This window comes from Denticeps clupeoides, chromosome 8, assembly GCF_900700375.1.
Source record: "Denticeps clupeoides chromosome 8, fDenClu1.1, whole genome shotgun sequence".
NCBI lineage: Eukaryota > Metazoa > Chordata > Actinopteri > Clupeiformes > Denticipitidae > Denticeps > Denticeps clupeoides.
This window is the reverse complement of record NC_041714.1, coordinates 16,260,200-16,283,700: the sequence shown is the minus strand read 5'-3', so window position 1 is coordinate 16,283,700 and position 23,501 is coordinate 16,260,200. Positions and strand designations below refer to the sequence as shown.

General features: G+C 45.6%; 2 protein-coding genes across 2 annotated transcripts; one reads left to right on the top strand and one right to left on the bottom strand.

The window, feature by feature from the left end:
* Positions 1-1,954: 1,954 nt before the first annotated feature.
* On the bottom strand, positions 1,955-15,040 carry trim8b (tripartite motif containing 8b). Its single transcript, XM_028988248.1, has 6 exons — positions 14,165-15,040; positions 8,648-8,743; positions 7,049-7,282; positions 5,235-5,266; positions 4,772-4,887; positions 1,955-4,445 (listed from the first exon to the last, which is right to left on the bottom strand). The coding sequence occupies exons 1-6, from the start codon at positions 14,735-14,737 to the stop codon at positions 3,778-3,780; spliced, it is 1,719 nt and encodes a 572-aa protein (XP_028844081.1). The 5' UTR covers positions 14,738-15,040; the 3' UTR covers positions 1,955-3,777.
* A 2,941-nt stretch (positions 15,041-17,981) lies between these two features.
* ghitm (growth hormone inducible transmembrane protein) lies at positions 17,982-21,979 on the top strand. The gene is made up of 9 exons (XM_028988250.1): positions 17,982-18,054; positions 18,688-18,841; positions 19,177-19,273; positions 19,395-19,506; positions 19,603-19,744; positions 19,837-19,945; positions 20,250-20,438; positions 20,951-21,122; positions 21,358-21,979. Exons 2-9 carry the CDS (start codon positions 18,710-18,712, stop codon positions 21,440-21,442), a joined length of 1,038 nt encoding a protein of 345 aa, XP_028844083.1. The 5' UTR covers positions 17,982-18,054; positions 18,688-18,709; the 3' UTR covers positions 21,443-21,979.
* The last annotated feature ends 1,522 nt before the right edge of the window (positions 21,980-23,501 follow it).

The window sequence follows — 23,501 nt, the reverse complement described above, 5'->3', positions numbered from 1 at the left end:
TTTACTGTGTAGGGTTTTGTAGGGTCAGATTGCTCATATTTTTGTACATTTTGCATATACAATCATTGTATAACGGTGACTGGCAGTGAAATGTTTCTACAATGCAACCAATTTACGGGTTTTTCTTTGTCTAACTGGTTTTACATTGTAAAACAAAACTGTGAAATATCATACATAAATTTGATGTAAAAAAAACATTTATAGTGTTCAATGCTCTTCGAAGCAGTGAACTGTGACATCATTCCCCTCAGACAGCTTAAGTTAATCCTGAAAGAGTTACTGTATCGGAACTTGTTGCCGCGTTGCCTTCATCTTGTGACACCATCTACGATGACGGCAGTAGGGCGCAGAGCAGTTATGATGTTCAAGAGAAGCATCTGATTCATATACTTTGTACCCCGCCTAGTTTCTCACTGTTCAAATAAACCTACAGTTGAAATTATATACTGATCATTTCAAGTTCTCAAATTTACAAAATCAATATGGGTTCAAATAATTATTTCACAACACACACACATTTCAGGACATTTCACTTACTCCATGACTGATTTTAAACTCAACAATTTTCCAAGTCCCCCAGGGTGTGTGGGAACCCTGGAAACGTCTCAGAACAGATGGGTACAGTGGTGTGATTTTACAGTCTCATCTGTATCCAAGTGTGCATGTGTGAAGACAAACCATGAACGCGGTGAGCAGTGAGCTCAGTAACAGCAGCAGGGATTCAAACTAGGCAGCACACCAGCTGGGCAGCCCAGGACTTCCTCCCGAGGTCCTTTTCCTATTCCTACACCTCTCCTAACCCTCACAGGCCTCACCAAGGCAAAGAACCACGCAAACCAATCAGTGCTTTTCCACATGCTCTCACATCAGAAGGTCTGGGTTTTCGGTTTCCAGCCAGGTCCTCCACCAGCGCCTCACCTGCACAAAACAGCATAGACAGCGTCCAGGCCAGGCCCGGTGAGGTAAGCCTACATTTGAATGCACTTACTGTGACAAAGCCACCCCCCCCCCCACCGTCCTCTTCTCAGCCTCTGTCACTGCTGGCCCTCCTGAGTGGCAGATCAATGAACTCGGAACGCTATGATTTGATGTTGCCTCAAGGACTTTAAAAGAACTGTTCTTTCTCTCTCTCTCTCTCTCACCCACACACACACACACACACACACACACTTCACTTAGAAACTCGGTTCCTGGTGCCTTGAGACCAGGAGCCCAGTTCCCACAGGTTCTCTCTCAAACACACACACACAAGACACAGACACTGAAGGCAAGAGTTATAATTATGCATTCAACTGACAGGCAGTGAGCCCGGGGTCTTTGAACTGCTATGTCGCTGAGATGAGTCAGTTCTAGAACCACACACACACACACACACAATCACACACACTCTTCTGTCAGAAAGGAAAGCAGTTATTTCTGGAGTATGTCGCTCACCGTCAGAGGTCCTGGCCAGAGGAAAACACTCCTTGACCTAAATTCTCAATCTAGAAATTAACGGGCTGCAACAAAGATCATTTGACATTTTTTCTTTTCCTTTTGCCCTCCTCTCTGGCTGTTTGCACGTTTTCTCTCTCTCTCTCTCTCTCTCTCTCTTTAGCTGCCAACCCCCTTCCTCCCTTCCTCCACTCCCACGAAGTCCCTCCACCCAAAACTTTTCCACTTGCTCAGTGACAGGCCTCTGCAGTCACCCAGAAAATTACAGCGTTACTTCCTGCGGCTCCCCCTGAAAAAAAAAAAAGGCAGTGAGGCCGTGTCTGCTTTTCTTTAAGTCTAATACCTTGGCACCACAGAAAGAGGCAAAGGAAGGCAAAAAAAAAAAAATTGGAATCACAATTTCTTTTTATTCGGGGCATGTTTCCAAATTACATGTACTTCATTTCTGTCTCACAAAATATTTACAAAAAAAGTTGTTTTTTTTATTTTTTTTTTTAAACCCCCCCTCCCGCCCCCTTACTTCCCAGTCAGTCCCTTTTCATTCTACCCAAGGAACGGGCAAACATGTTCCGACTGTAAATGAATGTTGTCACCGCGGTTCTGGTGCTCATGCTGCAACGCGGAATCTGCCGTTCTTCCTCTCGCTTTCACAGCTGAAAAGCGTGAATGCCAGTCTCTGATGGAGGAGACGGTATAAAACTGTTCCTTTGGTAAACACGTCTGTGATGTGGGTCCAAGTGAGTGATTTGTTTTTTTTTTATTCAAAAAAAAAAAAAAAAAGAAGCTGTCCCTGTATATTTGATCTGCTTGTATGAAAATGTAAATATATCAGTAAGATGAATCTACAGAAGAAACATGGTTATCACATGGTAAATTTAAAGCAGTACTGTAAATTAGGGCAGGGCAATATATAAAATACTGCATATGATACGATGCAACCACATACCATAGGCCATTTTAATATTGCAGGCCCAAGTATAACTGGACGTTTAAGTGCATTTCAAAAAAAATTTAATATCATGGAAAATTTTCTATTTATTTATTTAAATTTTTTTTTTAATATAAATTATTCCTCACCCTTCCACTCCAGGTATTGAGTGTATAAATGAAGATTCTTTACACATTTGACATTTCTGCATTCTGAATCCTTTTTTTGTTGACTTATTCTGATTCTCATATATACATATATGAAGGTTTAATTAAATTACAAAAACAAATGACTTTCTCTTACCACCCCCACCCCCCCCTCACAATATTAAATTTTTTTGAGACGCACCAGTATTAAGAAACTTAAATAATATCAAAACTATCCCACCTGATCATAACTAAAGTCCTTTGTGTCCTCACATTAAGGTAATGCAACCTGTAATAAATACAACCCAGCCACGCTGTTTGGGGCTCCCCCTGCGCTGGCTTCTGTGTGATATGTGTGGTAGGTTGATTAACGGATAGGAACGTAAGAGAAAAGGGTGAAAAATGAAATGACTACAGTGATGAGACGGTGGAATTCCAGGCCTACCATGTCCAGTTACTGACCAACAACATTCATTCAGAGTTAAAACATCTGTTTTTTTATGTTTTGGGGCAGAAATATCCATTAGATCAGCTGACCTGTGCTTCCTTGAAGACGAGTCATGTTGGTCTGAGAGAGACAAGAAAAAAAAAAAAAAAGAGGACATGGCCTCACCCACCCAATTCTGGAGGTGAGCTCATGAAAGTCCCATAAACTCCCACATACACCCAATCACACACACTCGCTCCACGGCAGCCAAACAGGAAGTCTGCGGGGCGCATGCTGGCTGCCAGCGATGACATCACAGTTCCCATGGAAGCTCGTTAAGTGCACAGGCAGCGGCAGCTGCAGCTGCTGGGTCGGTCCGAGCAGCGCTGCAGTGCATGATGGGCGGTGAGGTGACTACCTGTGTCCCCAAACAAATTCAAAACCAAAAATATATATGTCTCATCTGCAGCAGGAGAGCTTCGCCAGACTCTTTTGTTCGCCCCTCTGCTGGCGGCACCAATCAGCAGCGTACGAGCAGATTCATTCTGAGTAAGTATGACGATATCAGGTGGGACTCCTGGCGCATTTTGCTTGCGTTTGTACCTGCCCGGCGCATGCAGCATGCGTGCATGTGGGATCTTGTACCCGTCGGTCCGCCGCGTTAACAGAGCTGTGAAGTAAAAGCCGGAGAAGAGGTGGAAGGTGAGGAGAAACGCCGCGAGTAAAGCAGGTGGGGGGTGTCAGGGTGAGGAGACCTGGGGCGGGCAGCCGATGTTCATTTCCTGTCCGCAGTGTTGTCCTCACTCGGACGCCGCACCAGCTGCCCAGGAGGGCGGCAGAGGTTAGCTGGTGACGTAGTGCTTGGCGGAGGTCTGGCCGTAGAGGCCGTAGAAGTCGGGGTGGCGGTGCGTCTGTGAGGCTTCTATCCAATCCCGCACAGGCATGCCGGTGCTAGGCGGGAGGGCGGTGGGGTAGTCCTGCGCGCTCACGGCCCAGGGGAAGCTTCCGGTGCGTGAGTATGGTGGGTGTGGTCTGTGGCTGGACACGGAGGGGACGCCGGCGCAGTAGCAATTGTCCACGGTGCACATGAGGATCTTACGTCCGCCGTACTGGGGCAGGATGGCCTGCTGGGAGCTGGTGCCGCCGCCGCCTCCGGGATAGTGCGAGGAGGAGAAGACCGAACTGGTGTGGTGGAGAGGCTGAGATGCTCCACCCGAACCCCCGCCGCCACCGGAGCTGGCTCCTCCCCCATGCTGAGACGCTCCACAAGGCCCTGGCCCCCCCTGCTGCGAGGACTGGGTCTCAGGGGCGGTGGCTCCCAGGTACGGCTGCTTAGCAGCAGAGCCCGACGAGGAGGAGGACGAAGAAGAGGAAGAGGAGGGGTCGCGGCTGCTCCCGCTGCCTTCTGGGAAGGCGGAGGAGTGTTTGCGCTTCTCTCCACCAGAGCTGTTGAGACCACAGTAGTAGGCCGGCACAGACTGCAGGAAGCTTGCCGGAGCTGAGAAGGGCACTGTGGGTTAGAGAAAGAACAAATTGAGGACTATTAGAAAAATCTATCTATAGATAAACATATTTTGATATCTGTCTATCAAAAATGAACGTATGCCATGTTTATTACATGTAAGGTGATTAAAAAAATAATTAAAAAATTGATGTTGATTGTTATTGCAGAAATGTAGAAGTTCTGAAAAACACCTCCGCTTAAACAGGTAGTGCCTGGTTAGGGCTGAATGGCATTTTGCAGAAAACTGAAAGTGAGAGCACAGCAGGGAATGTACAGATAAGCCCCGGGTCTCCGGTGCTTTCCTGCACGACGAGCGGGGAAAAGGTCCTAACCTTCCAACATTTTCCGCAGGCCCTTCTCCTTCTTGGAGACCTCGGCGAGGAAGAGTTTGGAGCTGACGCTGCCCACCTTGTGGGTAGGGAGGGCGGTGCCCACGCATGACTGAGATCTGAAATGTGAAAGACAAAATTAAACACACACACACACAGAAGCAAAGAGCGCCTGTGTTCAGAATCTCCCTGTAGTGTTGCAATAATTGGCAATAATTTACACCAGGCTCATGTGTGGAAATCATTATGAACTCGCTATACTGGTTTTGGGGCCTGTCTGATAATCATCTACAAGTATTAACCCCTAACAACACTCACCAAAAAACAAACTGACACACAACATAGCGAATGAGAAGGCAGAGGACAACAATAAAACAAATCAAGCATGTATCATATTTAACTTAGCTATTCAAAAATGCATGAAAACCACAAATAAGACATTAAAAAAATGAATCAGTTAACTCACCTCTCCATTAGGATCTTCACTGATTTTGTGTTCTGTAAAAGATCAGAGGGGAGAAAAGTGATTGCAGAATTGAAGCGACAGTGAGAAGCAGCAGCGCATGTGTGGAACCGGTTTTGGGTTCTCACTTAACTCACTAATCTTATTCAATTAAACTTTATATTTAGGGGTAATTTACCAATACCATATCTAGGGGTAATTTACCAAACATGCAATGGAAGTTAGTCCAGCTTCCATAAAAAAGCACCTATACCTACATACTTTCAGTCACCAGGAACAACAATTTATTCCTCGCTCTTTCCCAAAGTCACGTGATCGGCCTGATAACACCTAGGTCAGACTCGGGCGCCGTGACTACACATCCGCCCTCCCCCAGAAACCGCCCCAGTCCCTGCTTTACTGCCCCCTCCAGCCCGCTGACGCAAGCTAGCGGCCCCGGCAGGGAATAACCGGCTCACCTCGCCCACAATACGCCGCAATGTCTTAAACCTCTGATAGGAGACTCTGACCGGGGCCGGAAAGACTTCCGTAGGAGGATGAAGAACAGGCGCTTTGTTCCTCTACAGCCTAATGACATTTCGGATGGGGGAGCGCAGTGCTTTAATTGAGTGAGTGGCCGCGTGTGGGTGGACAGAAGGGTCAGAGTTCAGGGAGCGCCAGAAGAAGTGGCCAGAGGCGGTTAATGGATCCGGTTTAAAAATAAATAAATACAAATAAAGCCCACATTCTGTCATCATAGTTCTTTTTTAACAAACAAAGGAATAAGTTACATACAGAAAAAAAAAATGCTTTTATATTATACTTTAGAGCCCCTGCTACATCCTCAGTTCCAGTAGTCACATGCTTTGTTGCGGCACTGGCCCCATTATCTTTTAATCCTGGGCTGAACGATTCCTCGGTAAATGAAGGGGTCACATGGCAAGTACTTTTTTTTTTTTTTTTGAATGAAAAAAGTTTAGATGAGCAAATAAACCATCAGGAGTAAATAAAAGGCGAATAATTTTTTTAAACAAATCACTTTTCTAAAAATGATTTAATCATATTTAATCGTAATTAAGACTACTTCTTGCTTTAATGCATAGTTACAACTATGAGAAAGACAATTGTGGGAAAGAGGCTCAGCACAGGGAGTGACAGGGAGATAATCTGGTCTTAATAAATAATGTGAAAAATAAATGGAATTTAAATATTGCCAATCAGACATGAATTGCACTTTTTTTTGGTTGACTGCCCTAATAATCAGCATGTCAATTGGACAGCACCGCATTAATTTATTTATTTATCATTGTACATTAAGGAATTATTATTTTTTTAAATTATGTGTACCATACTGCTCCTTTTTTGTAGCTCTTCAGTTGGGGGCAGCATCAGCATAACAAGCAGTTAAAAAGGCAGAGCTAAATCCCCTGAAGATTACTGGCTGGAGCACCAAATATGCAGTAGAACATCATTGCTTCCAGACTCCATATCAAACACTGTGTGAAAAATACGAACTATTCACATTGGGGTCACAGGTCAGAGCCTAAACGTCACCTGCTTTCACAACTGTACCGTTTTAGGTACAGTGCCCCAAGGCCCCTTGTAAGGTACTCTGAATGGAAATGAAGGAGAGCTGAAATCTCGCAATGTTGTGGGACCGATTGCGGTGAAAAAATGAACCGCGATCATGATTTTGACGTAATTAATCATGCAGCCCCATACTAGTATTACCACCACTGCACTATTCATGACAGCCTACTGACACTGCAGCTCACGTTACATCACTCCCCCAATTTATTACGCCCTCTAATGTGTAGACCAAGCCCAAAATGCGGCACCTTCATGAAGTTGATGTCCTCGGCCTTGTCGAACAGAACCTGCGCCGACTGCAGGAGCTTCTGGGCCTCGTGCTGCCGGTGTTTGAGCTGCAGGCTTTGGGCGGAGTTCTCCTGGCAGAAGCGGGCGTGGGCCTTATCCAGCACCGCCAGCGTCTTCCCCAGGTCCTCCTCCAGCAGCTGCTGCATCTTCTGGTACTGGAGCTGCACCTCCTGCCTCAGGCGCTCCACTTTGTTCTGAAAGGGGCGGGGGAACGGAAGGTAGGTAGGGGTAGAAGAGCAGGGTGTTTGAAAGAACCTCCTTAGCTCTGGTGAAGAGGACCTATTCTGGCTATTTTGAAGCGGAGCGGTCGGTTATGAATGTGAAATCAGCTGGCGAGGCTTTTTACCGCGTTACTTCACATTCGCACATTATGTTGAGCAATGCGGAGCAGCTGTGCTGCACGCAGCGGAGAAAAGCTGCACACGTTTCAGACATTCGATCATCTTCCAGGCAACATTTTCAATTCTTCGGCCTTAAAATCCAAATACATAACTGGAAAAGGCACAAATCGTTTTTATTATAATAGTAATAGTATTGATTAATACGCAGTTATTCGATTTTTCCTGTGTGCACTAAGACAGTTCTACTTATTCTTTATGCTGATTCTGTTTTGTGGGTGTGGTTCTCTGTTTCTGAAGATGATGGAACATATAACACACACACACACACACACACAGTATATATATATATTTTTTTTCCACAATTTTTCACTGTACCAATCTCATTCTCCATATCTGCTTGGTTGTACAGTACCCATAATGCTCTGTTTCACCTGACCGAGGAGCAGTTAGCGCTCCAGCCAACACTGAAGGATTAATACAGCATCATATTAAAGAAGGCAGATGTTGGGTAAGCAGTTCCTGTGTGCTCTGAGACCTGCTGATGTGCTCTCCGCCCAGATGGCACAGAGGTAATCAGAGGTCTGAAATGGAGCTGCGCTGCTGCGCTGCGCCTCTGTCACGTAAGACTCATTAAGGCTTGGGCATCGGGGTCCATGGTGCAACCGTTAATGTGGAGACCCTCAAAATAGGATTCAGGTGCAGGACAAGCTTCTCTGACTCCAAGCATGCTGCAGCTCCACCTTCATTATGACATGGAACCGGCCATTTATTGTGATGTGGCACAAAAACCGTTGGCCTTAATGGTTAATTGGGATTGCCCGTCCACTGCTCTTTTAACGTGGCCAGATTTCAGCGTGAACGATTCACCACGCTGAACTGGCCCAAATGAGCAAAACTACAGACGTCACTGTATTGACAAATGAAATTGATGTTCAGCATTGAGCAGGCGGTGGCGTGTGTTCATCGGATTTGGATATGGAGATATATATACACACACATAGTATATACGCTATAATATAAACACAAATATTAGTTATTAGTTGACTGTTGTAGGTCTAGAACCAGGGTTCTCATTACGCCCAATGAATGAACTTCATTAATAAACGCTTTTTTTTTTAATGAACAACTGTTATTCGTGTGAATTACTGTTTTAATACAATTTTTAATATATATTATCCCCCACAATAAACTAGTATTTGGGTAAGAAGCAGGACTAACCTCCACTAGACACTTGTCTGTATCCAGTTTACAGAGCTGCTCCTCGATCTCCTGAGAGCGATCCTCCAGACGTTCCTGCTGCTTCATCAGCATTTGCTGTTGAGAGAGAGGAGGGGGCTGTCATTACAAATGGGAAGTTAATCACTCAGCATCTTGCCACGACTTTCACATCGCTTTATAATTTCATAACTCGTGCTGGGCGTCGCTGCATATTCAAGCCACCCCTCCCAATTGACTTCACACGGCCACGCCGTGTGTGGTTAGGTAGCGTCTGCTTCATGCCGGGCGCGAGATTAAAGACGTTTGTGAGGCGCGCCACATTACACAAACTGCGCGTCGCCATCCAATCGTCCAATCAGAGCAAAGAGAGAGACCCCGACCAAACCCCGGCAAGCACAGCGGAGCTGTGGTGGAACGCTAGAGCAGGAAAGCAAATGAAAACGAGTTTTAACTAAACTTAAGTTTCACCTCTGAGGCAGACATGGAACAAAGTGGGTGGTGGAGTTGCGTTGTTGTGGCTGCCGTGGCAACAAAGCTTGATTTTTTTTTTTTCTTCTTTCTTTTGCACTCGAGCTTTCACAAAGAAGGGTTAGAGATAAAGAGCTGAGGAAGATGGATGAAAGGAAAACACGAGACTGACAGAAGGAAAGATGCCTGTCCCCGTTTCATTTCACTCCATCGAGGCTGAGACCATCCCTGTTTGTGGGTCTCAAAACCTGAACACAATCTCAGCCAACAGCGTTCAACCAAAATTTGTTTCTTTTAGTTCCCCTACATGCACCTCCTTTAAATGTCCCCTATGGTGATTTTGCTTTTATATGGGTCTTCGTGGTCCCCTAATACTGTGTCTGAAGTCTCTTTCGGTGTTAATGCTAATGATGAGGAGAGAGGCGGGACAGGGAAGCCATGACGGGTCGGTGGAGATAATGTTTTAGGGGAGGGATGGGAAATTCTCTGGCCAGAAAAAGCATAAGAAATGGGAGGTAAACTTTCCCCTTATGATGCCATGACAAGGGGACAAATTCCAGATCCGACCGTCTGAGGTGCCGCTCTCTGAGCGGTGAAGCAGAATGCTTCTCTTCTCAAAGCACTCTTTACACCTATCGCCATTTCTAGCTACTGCAGGACCATAGACAGGCCAGGGGAACTTGTATTAATGTTAAATAATCTCACAGAGTGAAAATTTCATGACAGGGCACCTTAAAAAAAAAAAAAAAACTAGAAATGAGCAGATTTGAACACCTGCACCCAGTGCTTCATGTGTTCAGGTTCTCAACTTTAAAAGCGTATTTGATTGAGTGTATGGGCCCTATTTTCACCCCATTGTAACAGACACAGAACATTGGACAATTTTCAGGAACGTCACACCCAGAAAATGATATTTTCATAAACAGAGTGTAACTCTATAGGCAAAAATCCTTTTTTTTTTGGTCCTCCCTTTCTTTCTCACAATCTCAGCTATGGTCACCTTGGGACGACTTGTCTGCTCCCACACAACATGCAGATGGATTTGAAGTCTTTTAATTCGATAATTCTGATTGGTGACAGACGTTCCCAGTTCTAAAAACGTACAAAAAAATTTAATTGCTGGAAAAAAAAGCCGTCTTGTGAGAGCCTGGCAGAGCCAACAGGAGAGAATGTAGACATACATACAATGAAGATAAAGTTTGCACAATTCATTTAGTGTATTATTTTTTACCATCATGTTATCTAATGCACCATGTTTCTACATCATAACTCAGCAATTCATGTAACATCGCAAAATATGAGTTTCTTACTCGTAAAAAATACAACATTGTTTCACTATTACAAAATATGGTATTTTACAATGCTTGTTTTATTCACATTTCTGTTATGTTCTTGTTTGTTCATGTAATCGATGTTGGCTGTTGCACATCTCAAGCATCACTCAGAATTAAAAACTGGTTTTCACACAGTGGTAAAAGGTTAAAGATAAAAAAGCAACTCACCTTTAACCCACATTAGCCCAGTTGGTGACTCTCTGTACACTACACTAGACATTTCTAGTTTCTAGATCTGGATAAGGGTGGCAGCCGCTTTTCCCCATGTGCTGTGATATTTACAGAAAATATTACTTGCTTATTTTTTTTAACATCCAGTTCGTGCCAAAAGGGGATCAGTGCTTGTGATACTTTGTTCATCCATGACTTATTTAAACATAAAAAATAACACCAAAGCCTTGCATAACTCATCAGTAACCAACAATGTTGCTAAACTCACTGCAAGGTATTCTGCGTCCCTGTTGAATAGGCCCGATGCAGATATTTTGGGCCACTCGTTGATGAATGGGTCCAGAAGGGTCCCAGTGGCTGTGATCTAATCCTGACGAACAGTCCCATTACAGGCAGCCTAGCAGTTCAGGACAGATCACATTGAACAGGACAATTAGTCCAATTGCTGGGCACTGATCCTGATGAACAGGCCCATTAACCCAATTAACAAAGGCCAGCGTGTCTCTCCACATCCTCAGACTTTAAGTGCAGGCCATTTTTGTCCTAAATGCATACTTTAGAAGCACAGAGACTTTATGTGTGTCAGATGTGTCTTTCTGGGTTTGTCTGATGTTGTAGGACGGTTATAAGTTGGTTGTGGGAAGAAGCCAAGTAAACAATGAAAACCCACGGTTTTCATCATTATATTGTGTTATGAGAGAAACAAAATAAAGTATCCGTGTCTGAACGAATCCCAGTGGAGGTCATTAATTCACGAGGCCTGTGTGTATCTGGGTGACCACGCCCAGTGAGAACGTAGGGGACGGGGCGGCGGTAAACAGCCAGAAAAGGTAAGAGCTGAGCAGAACCCGCAGGCAGCAACCCCCTTCGTCCGCAGGTCTGGCACCGGCACTCAGATTACTCAATTATTAAATAACACTGCAATATTTAAAACTGCCGTCAATCTGTCCAGCGCAGATCCATAAGAGTCATTATTAATGAGCGCTGAAAAGAGCAGCCGGTACAACTGAAATCGATGAATGGCCTTTCATTTCTCCAGCAAGAGACCCTTCCAACAAAAGCTAACACATTATGTTAAAAAATATATATATTATCAATATGAATGTCCATGTTTTTTTTCCTCTGTCGTATTTCAATTTCAGAGCATTCAGGATTTTACAGTGACATAAAGAATGATATTTTACAGTAACAAAGTAACATTCAAAAGTGTTACATTTATAAATCGAAGACTTTCACAAAACACGAACCTGCAGTAATAATACTACAACAGTTTTTTTTTTCCCCCTCATCGATTCCCACACCAATATTTCCACAACAATTTATCATTCTGTGGAAATTTCCACACTTTTTCCAATTATCAGATCAGCCATTTGTGTGAAGATAGTTCTATTTTCTAATCATCTTCAGTAAAGTAACACAATTTTAACCTATTTTTTCTATTAAAAATTGGCACTGCTTAGATAAGAGATTAATTATTTCATCACAAAATAATCATAACTAAATAAATATACCAGGCAGTTTCTGCCAAGCACATGACCTTGCGTTGGCCACATCTGAAATTCCAGTGTACGACAGCACACAACATTATTTCCTGCTAGACGCAAGATACCTTCAGTTAATCAGTTACTTTCATAAGATCATCAATGTCAATTCTTTTTTTTTATCAACCAATCAAATTCAAGAAGGGGGCGGGACTTCCACAGGGAGAGTAGCTAACATCATTTTACATTTTATCTGGATCCAGGGTCTACCAGACACCCTCAGCACGGGGTCAGATTAAGAGCCCAATTTTTTTTTTACATCCAAACTGGGACAAGCGTCTGAAAAACTGAATGTCGGGCTACAAATGTTGGCGGTCAACAACCATTGACCCCAAAAACAGGCTTCATTGGAACTGCACGGCCACTGCGCGTTTACTTAGCAGGGCAAAACACACTCATGTCACACATCCCCTCCGAAAAGCCTCAGGAATTCCGGCAGCGCGAGGGTGAGGCACGACAGGGAGAAACCGAACAAATCGTGGTGAGTAAAGCGGACAGATGCAGACTGATGATGACGAGCGAGACGGAACGGCTTTAAAACACCAGGATCTGAGGCTATGACCTAATTGTAGTGACTGATGCATTCCAGCTTCTGCCAGGGGCCTGAAGGCAGGAACCTTACACCTCCCGGCTGGGGGCGGGGCTTCTCCCAGCGCGGCGGCAGGGGGGGTGGGGAGGCCAAAATCACTGTCATTTCCAGCCATCGTCTCCACCGGCACAGGCGTTGTGTGGCTGGGGGTGGGGGGCCGACCTCAAACAGCAGATGCTGCGGAAAAAAAAAACCCACCCTGTCCCGCCACAGAAGCACCGCCTTTCCACAGATTCACGCTAGTATCCTTCATGAGCTAATTCCATTAACTAATTACAGAGGAACATGCCAGGGTCCAAACGACGAAAACGTCCTGGGAACGTTCTCACACAAGGCCATCAGCACCGTGGATAATATCATTGGTAATAATTATGAACAGATTTGAAACAAAGAACAAGGTGTCTCCAACCCCAGGAACAGGGTTGAAGACCCCCTGCCATAAACTACAAGAGGTTCCCAGACTCGGGCCGCTAATTAAGCAGGGCCTTTAGATACAGAGAAGAGCACGCTTTTAGATATACCCACCGGGCTCAAACGAACCCACGACGGGGCGGAATGTCTCCGCTGAACAGATCGGAATCCATCGGCCTGTGCCACAGTCAATGAAGCAGCTTACTTTGTTTCCCAGCCCCCCCTCTTCTCCTCCATATGCCATGCTAGGATGCACCTGTGCGGAGCAGATAAGGCCGGCCGAGGACTGAGGCATTGTTCATAGCTCTGCCCAATTGTTTATCACCCTGATGCCAGTGCAAAATGGGAGAAGCGGGGGTGTGTGTGTGTGTGGGGGGCTTTGCACTTTTCCCTTTCAACTGAACTGGAAGCAAAATCCTTACAAAGTTCCAGTTTGCTTTTAAAATCCCTGTCAGCCTCTTTAAGTGGGGAGAGGTGAGAAGAAGGGGGGGGGGGGGGGGGGGGGGGGGGGGGGGGGGTGGTCATGAGTCAGAACTGGTAGAGTGTACTGGTTTTAGCTAAGAATTTTTTTAAGAGAAGCTGATCCTGGATCAGCTGCCAGTGCTTTTATCTACAGTAACTGTAATTAAACAGCGTGGAGGCCTGATCTGGGATCAGATTGAGAAAAGTAGCGCTTCCCATGAATAATACCCGGAACGCACCCTGCCGACGCAGTGGGAATGCCGCTGTGGACTGGGGGGACGGCCCCCTCTGACATTGACAAATGACATCCATGCCTCCAAGCTAAAACTGTCTCTCTTTTATCATCCGGTGAAACGCTGCAGCATCACTCATACATTTTTTCACAGTAAATTATGCCTCACGCCTATGACAGATGCTTGGGGAATGGTGGCGATCTCAGGCCGGCTCATCGGGGATAGAGAGCCCGCCTCCCCTGCAAACCCCACCTCAGCAAAAAAAAAAAAAAAAGAAGCAGAAATAGCCTCCACCTGTCCAAGCTTACCCGGATGTCATTGCGGCGGATGTCGATGTCACACATGGCGTGGGCGTGGCTGGCGGCACACCTGGAGAAGCAGCAGTACTGACAGACGGCCACTTGCTCCGTCTCGCAGTGAAACAGCCTGTACTCGTCATGCTGCGGGCAGCTCCACGCCCGGACGTCCTCCACCTGCACCAGCAGGTGTCCCGGGTTGGACGAGGGCTGCTGAAGGTGGGTCTGGACGTGCGACTGGCAGCAGGGGGCGTTGCAGCGGAGACACACCTTCTGGGCGGGCAGCGGAGGGCCGCGGCGACAGAGGATGCAGTGCAGGACGGAGGACGGCTTCTCCACGTTTAGCGCGTTGAACTTCTCCACGATGTTGGACAGCTTGTGGTTCTTCTCCAGAGTGGGCTTCTGGCTGTACGCGTGGTTGCACTCCGGGCAGCGCACCACCCCCGCGTCTTTGGACCAGGCCTCATTGATGCAGCCGCGGCAAAAGTTGTGCTTGCAGGGGAGCTGTATGGGCTCCGAGAACACGTGCAAGCAAATGGGACAGATGAGCTCCTCCTCAAACAGGTTCTTCCAAGATTCCGCCATGTTACAGTGTTCCGATTCCACTATTTGGTATTTAACGTGTCATTATTACCCAGCTTCCGACTGTCTGGGCAGATCCACGGAAAAAAAAAAAAAAAAAAAAAAAGGCTTCAGGTCCACAATAAGTACTGAAACGACCACAAGGCACTGTATAATACTGTACAGACGAAACTGCAGTCTTTCGCTCTCAAACAGGCGGGTCGTGACCTTTCAGGTGTGAATGCATAGCAAGGATAAAAAAAAAACCTTAAAATCTTTCCGACAGGCTACATTACGCTAGCAAGGCACAGATTTAAAAGGAAAAAAAAAGAAAAAAAGAAAAAAAGAAAAAAAAAAAAAAAAAAAGAAACGTAAAGTACGTCCGAAGTCCAAATAGGAGCGGAAGCCTGGTGCCGGGCGTGACAGGTGGGCTACATCGGTGGCGAAGGTCCCGCACTCGCTCTCGCTACCTCATCATGCAACAGAAATATCTAAGTGGCCTTTTGTTTTGTTTTTTGGTGGGGGGGGGGGGGGGTTATTCCAAATCAAAAATGGGACAAAAAAGGCATTTTTTTTTTTCAAGGGCACTCGGAAAAGGCCGCCCACGGGCGGAACGGGCCTGCGCGCCTGTCCACCTCCATCAGGTCGAGCCCCGGGGTCCGGGAACGACGGGCATGCCCACCCCCCCACCCCCGAAACACGTGACCACCTCCTCTGACAGCTGTCAGCGGTCGGGATCCGCACCTTTTACGCAGGAAGCGCTGTCGTTATTATCTTTTCTTTTTAAAAAAAAAAAAAAAAAAGACTGCGAGGGCCGCTCAGCGCGCAGACTCGGGGGGGTAAAAAAAAAATAAGACAATAAACCAGACGTTTGAGACGTCAAACGAACTGTGTGAGTAGGTACGGCGGAAGAGCGGAATTGGAGGAGCGATTTCCAGTTTCCTCTTGACGGAACAAAGGGAAGTGTGTCCGGCGGCGCCCGGATTCCCGTGCTGGTGGTGGTGGGGGGGGGAGCAGATCTGTCACAATCCTCCGTCGCGGGACGCGGGGTTTATTTATTTATTTTCACACCGTCCGGTTTTCGCCTCCTTGAAATTGTACGTACTCCCGAACTCTCGCGTTTTTACGCTCGACGCGCCGAGACGACACGTAACGCGGAGGAATGGTGGATATTTCCTGGAGCTTTAACCCCCCCCCTCCGGAACGGCTCGACGCAGGCGAGCGAGCAACTTTCACGCTGTAGGAAAAACAAGAATTCAAATTAAAACGTAAAAGGCCGGACTTCCCAGAGCGTCGGGGCGTTTAAAACACACGCCTGGCGCCGCTCGCTCCTCGTTATCGGTCTCTGTAATCAGCCATCTTGTTCCTTTTTAAAGGGAAGCGGGACGTTCGGGCTCATTTCTTCATCTGCCCCCGCAGCTGAAATCCCCGAGAAATCAGAAGTAGAAATTCTGGAGGAAGAAAAAAAATAACGAAGGGGGGGAAACAACACACAGCCTCGCCCGCCCTCTCGAACATCCGCCGATCCGGAGCCGCGTTCGCGGCGACGTCGCTCCCGAGGCCGTGGTGCGCTGCGCGGCCGGGATCCCGCCGATCGCGCTGGGGTACAGTAGAGTCCGGGCGTCTGTTATTATTTATGATTCCTCTCCTTCTCCCTCTCCTCCTCCTCTTCTTCTTCTTCTCCCCCACCCCGGCTCCGCTTCGCCTTTGATGACGGGAGGAATGCGAGCTCCGCGCTGGACGGCTCCCCGACGCTGTGGCGCCCACGTGACCCGCCGGAGCGCCGACGCGTTCTGCGGAGGGGGAGGGGCTTGGGGACAGGGGGCGGGGCGAGGCGCCCTTTTCGCGCTGAGCTGAGGTCGGTGCTGCCCCCCCGCCTCACACGCCATCACAATTAACGCTATTGCGGGTGCGACTGATCCCGGATCAGTGACGAAACAAGGCTTGTGCAGTTTGGCAGTTGTAGTTCCTGTGGAACGGAGGGCCGTGAGCCGGCTCCTAATTTTCTTGGCGGCTTGCGTTGGAGTTTTCGACCGCACATCTGGTTTCCTTTGCTAAAGGCCTTTGATGAAAGCAAATGTAAGGACTTTATGAACGCCTAACCCTTGTGTCATTTTGGGATACTGCCGGTCCTTCAAGCGTCATTTCCCCGAACTGTGCCATTTTATAGAATGCTGCTAATATGATGTGACATTTTTTAACGCCCTAACACACCGACTTCCCTTATGTTGAAGTAAAACAAAAAGCAACCTAATTTAAAAGACTGTTAACATTGCAGGCCTGAAACACCATTCTTTGACCAATGGGAACAACAAAGCTAAATACTAAACAAACAACATCATATCTAGATCTAGGATTTAAACTATTATGTAATAGTTTGTAACCGTGTGTAGATTTGAGGCCGAATGCTTAAAATGTTCAAGTATAATATAGTTTTGAAGTGTGTATTGATTGAGCTTGTGAAATTATTATATTTTTTGGAACATATCTATTCATATCCATATGCAAAAACACTAACATTTCTAACATATGTTCCAAACACATAACATTTCTATGCCAGCAGTATTTGCACATTGTTACTCTGCCACCTTAATGACCAGTTTAGCTGTTTTTTAGTACTGTCTGCTTTCTTTTTTGTTGACATGCTTTATTGGATGTTACCCTGCGTGTGTCCCGTTTGCGCTTTATGTAGCCGATTTGTCTGTATATGAAATGACAATAAAGCTCAACTTCAGCAAAAATCTTTATTTATGGCATGTTTGTTGTCGTGGTAACCAGAGTATGAGTGTTGTTAGTACAGTTAGTACGTGTGCAATATGTTTTCACTGTTAAATGAATTTGAACTACAGGAAATGCCACAGTAACTAGTCAGAACAGATAGTAAGTAGATTCTGGTAAATCACTGGAAACCATAAAGTTACGTTTAATTATTCTGCTCTTATACATAAATATTATGAGTACATATACATAGTAATAGTGATATACTTAGATACATAAAATATATCGCGTCATACATGGCAACTACTTCCGTGTTTACATAAAGAGTTGCACTTCCGGCGCTTTTCCTCACCAAAGAGCTTTTATTGCAAGAAACGCGAATCATACAATCATAAGAACAGCGCTTAACAACTCAAAGGAATACTATATTAAACAAATCAGACATGTACATGCATATATTTAATAAAAAGTAACATACAAATTCACGTGTTCCGGTATTGAATCGGATATGGAGATGATACATCACGTGGGCTTGTACTTCCGGTGTTTTGTACTTCCGGCGTTGCTACGCATTGCGTCACTCGCGAACTGGAAGGTGAACTCGCCTCACAACAACTTCTCTGGTACGTTTCACCTAGTTTCAACATTCCAGGTCCCACGTTTAAGTAAATTTGTTATGTGTTAACACGTCATCGAGTATTTGAATCCACAGCTAACAGCTTTAACGCTTTGATTCGTTCTTATATTAGGAACTAGCTGTGCGTGCTGTCTGCCAAGCTAGCTATGCGCGCAGCTGCTTACAAAACCATAACGTGTTGTTATTACTGATTTTTTATTGTATTCTATTCGCACACAGCCTTTATTGTGGTTTATATATATATATATATATATGTATGACTTTCTGTCGCGGAACTGGTGGTACTTATTTTGTTTGAAAATTCTCACATTAGGATACATTTACAGCATTTACATCGCCCTTATCCAAAGCGACTTACAATCAGTAGTTACAGGGACAGTACACCTGGAGACACTCAGGGTTAAGTGTCTTGCTCATTGACACAATGGTAGTAAGTGGGGTTTGAACCTGGGTCTTCTGGTTCACAGGCGAGTGTGTTACCCACTAGGCTCCTACCACCCCTTACTGTTGACTTTGGAGGGAACTTATTAACCGGCACATTTGACTAATTAGGCCTGGACAGAAAACGTTTTGCATCTAATATATATAAATGAAAATATATATATATATTTTTTTACAGGTACACAACTGCCTGGTAAACAATGCTGGTGGCGAGGCTAGTATGCCTGCGCAGCGTCCCCGTGATGGGATTGCGCTCAACTTTATCGCAAGGGTCTCCAGCCCTGAGAACATCCGTCCTTAAAGTAAAGCCACCTCAGCTCCAGCTTAATCAGGTAAACCAGGCACGACGCGCTACATCGTTTTTCGTGCACACGTGAAGAGAAAGGCATGCGTGTGCGATCCCTGCTGATACATGTCTGGACATTATTACATAAGAGGAATGAAACGCACCAAATCTGTTTACGTCTGAGAGTTTCAGACAGTGTAATTGGGCTGCCGATTAGCCAGTTACCCGTGACCCCGTTTTCGGCTTAGTTCTAATGAGGACATTAACTGTACTTTAAAATGGAGAATAAATTGCTATAGAGAACCATGTTTTTATCAGTCACCAGTTATAGACAACTGTCTGACACCCCCCCCCCCCCCCCCCCCCATCTTTCCTGACTAGGGCTATTCGACTCGGACTAGACTGAGGTTTGGCCGGGGTAATAAGGAACGACTCCAGGAAGCAGCATTCGAACCTGTTTCAGACACTGCCATTAAAAGTATGTTCTCTGCATTGGATTGGTCTACTTGTTCACATAATAAAACAGACTGGATAAGATTAGTGTATGTTGCGTATTTGTGTTTGTCTAACATACTTGTCTCTATCTCCCTCTTCCTCAGTTGATAATATGGGGAGGATGTTTTTGGCAGGTGGTGCTGCTGTTGGATTGGGTGCTCTGTGTTATTATGGCCTGGGCATGTCCAATGAAATAGGTGCCATTGAGAAAGCAGTGTGAGTATTCTGCCGTCAGTTATTACAGTGCGGATAAATATTTGCTGGGGGGGGAGCTCAGCCTGAGCGTTCTTCTCCCATTCAATCCACCCACAGGATCTGGCCTCAGTATGTGAAGGACAGAATCCACTCCACCTATATGTACTTTGCTGGCAGCATGGGTATGACTGCTCTGTCTGCGGTGGCCGTGAGCCGGACGCCTGCACTCATGGGCCTCATGATGAAGGGGTCATGGCTGGTGAGTGACTGTCAGCTCTGCAATCTTCATGTATTGCAGTTAAGCAGAAATGCCATTGCTCATCGCCACTCTTTGCATGCTTTTGTCTGAAGGCCATTGGCGCTACCTTTGCTGCCATGATTGGAGCAGGGATGCTGGTGCGGTCAATCTCCTACGAACACAGCCCAGTTCCCAAGCACCTGGCATGGATGCTGCATGCAGGTAATGGTTATTTTACACCGGAAGGATTGCCAGAGATTTGTGTGCGTCTCTGTCCCCACTACCATGATTTATAATCATGACCAGTAGGTGGCAGAACAGCACTGCATATAAATCAGCCGGCGATGCAAAATCTGGGCAAGGGACAACTGGTGAACCTGGTGACTGCGATCTAATGTTTGTCACTTGTTAAAGTTACAATTTAATCATTAATAATTAGTGTAAGTCGTGTTTATTAAGTCCAGCACTTCTATTACATCAGTATTATGTCTTCATCATAACGAGGTTATTTCTTAAATTGCTGCAGGCGTCATGGGTGCTATTGTGGCTCCTCTGACTCTGTTGGGTGGCCCACTAATGATGCGGGCAGCTTGGTACACTGCTGGAATCGTGGGTGGACTCTCTACTGTGGCCATGTGTGCTCCCAGCGAGAAGTTCCTGAACATGGGCGGCCCCTTGGCTGTTGGATTCGGGGTGGTGTTTGCATCATCCCTTGGTGAGGAGCTTGCATCTGGATGTGTAACCATACGTGTTGTGTCGCCCAATTCATTTCTCAGACTCCTGCTTTTGCCGATTCTCCTCAATTGACATGCAGCATGTTAAAAAGTGGAGAATGGAATAAAAGACTCTCTCTATACACAAAAAAGCACTGTATTAAAACCACTACAACTTGATGTTACCTGGCTTAAAGAGGCATGGCACAATAGAGGTTAAAAGAATGAACAGTTTCTAATTTATTAACACCAGTAAATTATTATTGCCGTAACATGTAAATATTGTGTGTAAAAAAAGGTACCAATGTTACAGAGAACCAAAATGAAAGACAGAAGGAAAAGCTATAAAAACCTCAGCCAAACTTCACCTGAGAAAAATAGGTAGAGAGAAAAGACTAAGAGACTGATGGGAAAACTCCCCTTAGTTCCCATTGGAAAAAGAAGATGGAAGACCCCAGACCACAAGAGAAGTTCTTTTTGTACATTTGACAAAATTTTTGGTTGTCTTGCTCAGGCTCCATGTTCCTGCCACCCACGTCTGCGTTTGGGGCGGGGCTATACTCTGTGGCTGTGTATGGTGGGCTGGTGCTCTTCAGCATGTTCCTGCTGTACGACACACAGAAGGTCATCAAACGGGCCGAGTCCCACCCTCTTTACGGCGTGCAGAAGTTCGACCCCATCAATGCGTGAGTACTGGTCCTTCCTTTTGCTTTCTGTGCTATTTTAAAATGTTGTGAAGGAATAGTTCTGCTTTAAAAAATTATTTAACCTAATTTGCTTCTATTTGTTGAGTTGTCAAAGGTCACCTGGCACATTGTGTGAGGTCACAGTTTACAGGGAATAAAGGGGAGTGAGGGACCATGACAATTGAGACACGCCGCTGCTGCTGCTGATGTTTCTCTTTCTCTCTTTGGGTTGCAGGTGTTTGGGAATCTACATGGACACACTCAACATCTTCATAAGGCTGGTGACCATTTTGTCCAGTGGAGGGAACCGCAGGAAGTGAAGTTTCCCAGCATGGAAACCTCACAGCAATCACTGGGGCCGCTCCCGTCCAACTCTTCTGGTGTTCAGAGCCAGTGCACACTGTCGCAAAAATTTCTTACCGCAAAAATACATTTTCCAGCTTGAACAGATACACTGATAATTAAAGAGCACTTAAGTAAGTAGCAGTGTAAAGTGAAGGTTGGGGGAAGCAAACAGCACGGCCACCGTGAGGTGTACATAGATTCTATTTTATTTTAATGACTGTTCTGTAAAATTGTAAGGATGTTCTACAGACACATTGTAAAAATGAGGGGTGATGGATGAAGGTCTGTTTAGTTTCAGGCCTCAGGTCTTTCCTGCGTGTATTTATTACAATTTTTCAGTTTGTGTGACGGTGCTGCTGTGGGGGGATGGACACCTGATTGGAAAAAAAGCCGAGGTGGCTGCTGGAGAGGCATCTTATGTTCTTACCAGAATTGGTTTTGCTTGTTCTGATAAAATGGCACTGTAAGGCTTACATAAAAATTCAACAAATAAAAGTGCTTGAAAGAACTAACCATATAAGTTGTTTGTGCATTTTGTTTAGTTGCAGTATGTTTAATTTTGCAATAAATTTGGTTTGCTGATGTTTTCCAAGGAAATTTGAATTGTCATTGTGACCTTTGCCCATATTTCCTCCAGCAGATTTGTGCTTTTTATGTGTGGCTGATGTGTAGTACTGTAACATCTGCAATATAATAATTGCATTATCATTTTGGAACGCACAGTACTTTTGTAGATTCAGAGCGGCTTTGATGGAATGAAAGTCACACATGCACCGATGCTTTCTCATCTTGAGAAGTGCCACTTTCCCATCATTCTGCAACAGAAAGGAGATGAGGTCACGCAGGCCTGTGGCGATGTGTGTATTTTTCCTCCACTAAATGGGTTCAGTGCGGATGGAGAATGAAAAGCAAGCCAATCACAGACTCATCAAAACCCATTTAGGAGAGCTGTGAGTGAGCGGGCGTGTGATGGTGCAACGTCCCGCCTTCTATTTCCATTTTCCAGCAGACGGACGGGTGGCTTGCGCCAAATGACAAAGGATTATGGAAGTAATCCTCTTGTCCGCCATCTGCAACCGTCCTCTGGAGTGTGAGTCTGAAAGCGGGTCTCTGGCAGCAGTGGAGAACATCTGTGGGGCGCACAGGTGCTTTGTTTCGAAAAAAAAAACACCCCCTTTAAGGTCACACCAACTTGGGGTTCTACTCTCCATTAAGGCTCCCTATGAAAAGAGTGAGCTCACTGTGAGCTCAGAAAAAGTGAATCGGGGTTGAGTTCAAATCTGTAGAAGGCAGCATTGTGGACGTTTTTTTACACAAAGTAGAGGGGACCCTTGAAAGACTACAGGTTCCGAATCCCACAACCTTCTTTCCGATCTCTGGATTATACTTCTTCTAGAAATCTCCTCCCAGGTTCAAGCCACGTGGTTCTGTTGTTGCGTCTGAAGGTGCACTATATAACTAAATACAAAACAGACCCTATGTATAGAGTTGGGATAATAATGATAACCACAGATTTTATTAACACACTTTTTATGTGAAAGAGAAAAAAAGTTGTATAAAGATTTTTTTTTTTACTGTCCATATGCTGCAGCAGTGTCAGAATGTCAGGGAGCGCATTCCTCAGTTCAATGTAAGCAGCACAAAATCATTGTGTTGACATTGCACTGAATTTGCTGGGCACTAAAGCTTTACAGAGACTGTCCAGGATAACAAAATAGCTGTGCTGATGGCACTGAATCTGATGTTTAGTTTTACACCCCAGGGTTGCTGTGGCAAGAAAATGCAAGTCCAAAGTGCCAGAAAGGCCTCTCACGATGCCACAGAGCTTTTTAAAATGCATTTGCTTACTAAAGCATCGGGTGGCCAAGTAAACGCGCATTGCATGCCAGATTATTGAGTGTGTGAGTTTTCATTTTCACATTTGGTGCCTTGTGACTCGATCCCAGCCCGCCTCCTGATGTCTTGCATCATATCCTGACCACACCCGCCCATTCGCAGAAGTTCAACATTTGAGAAACAATGGCACACTCATCA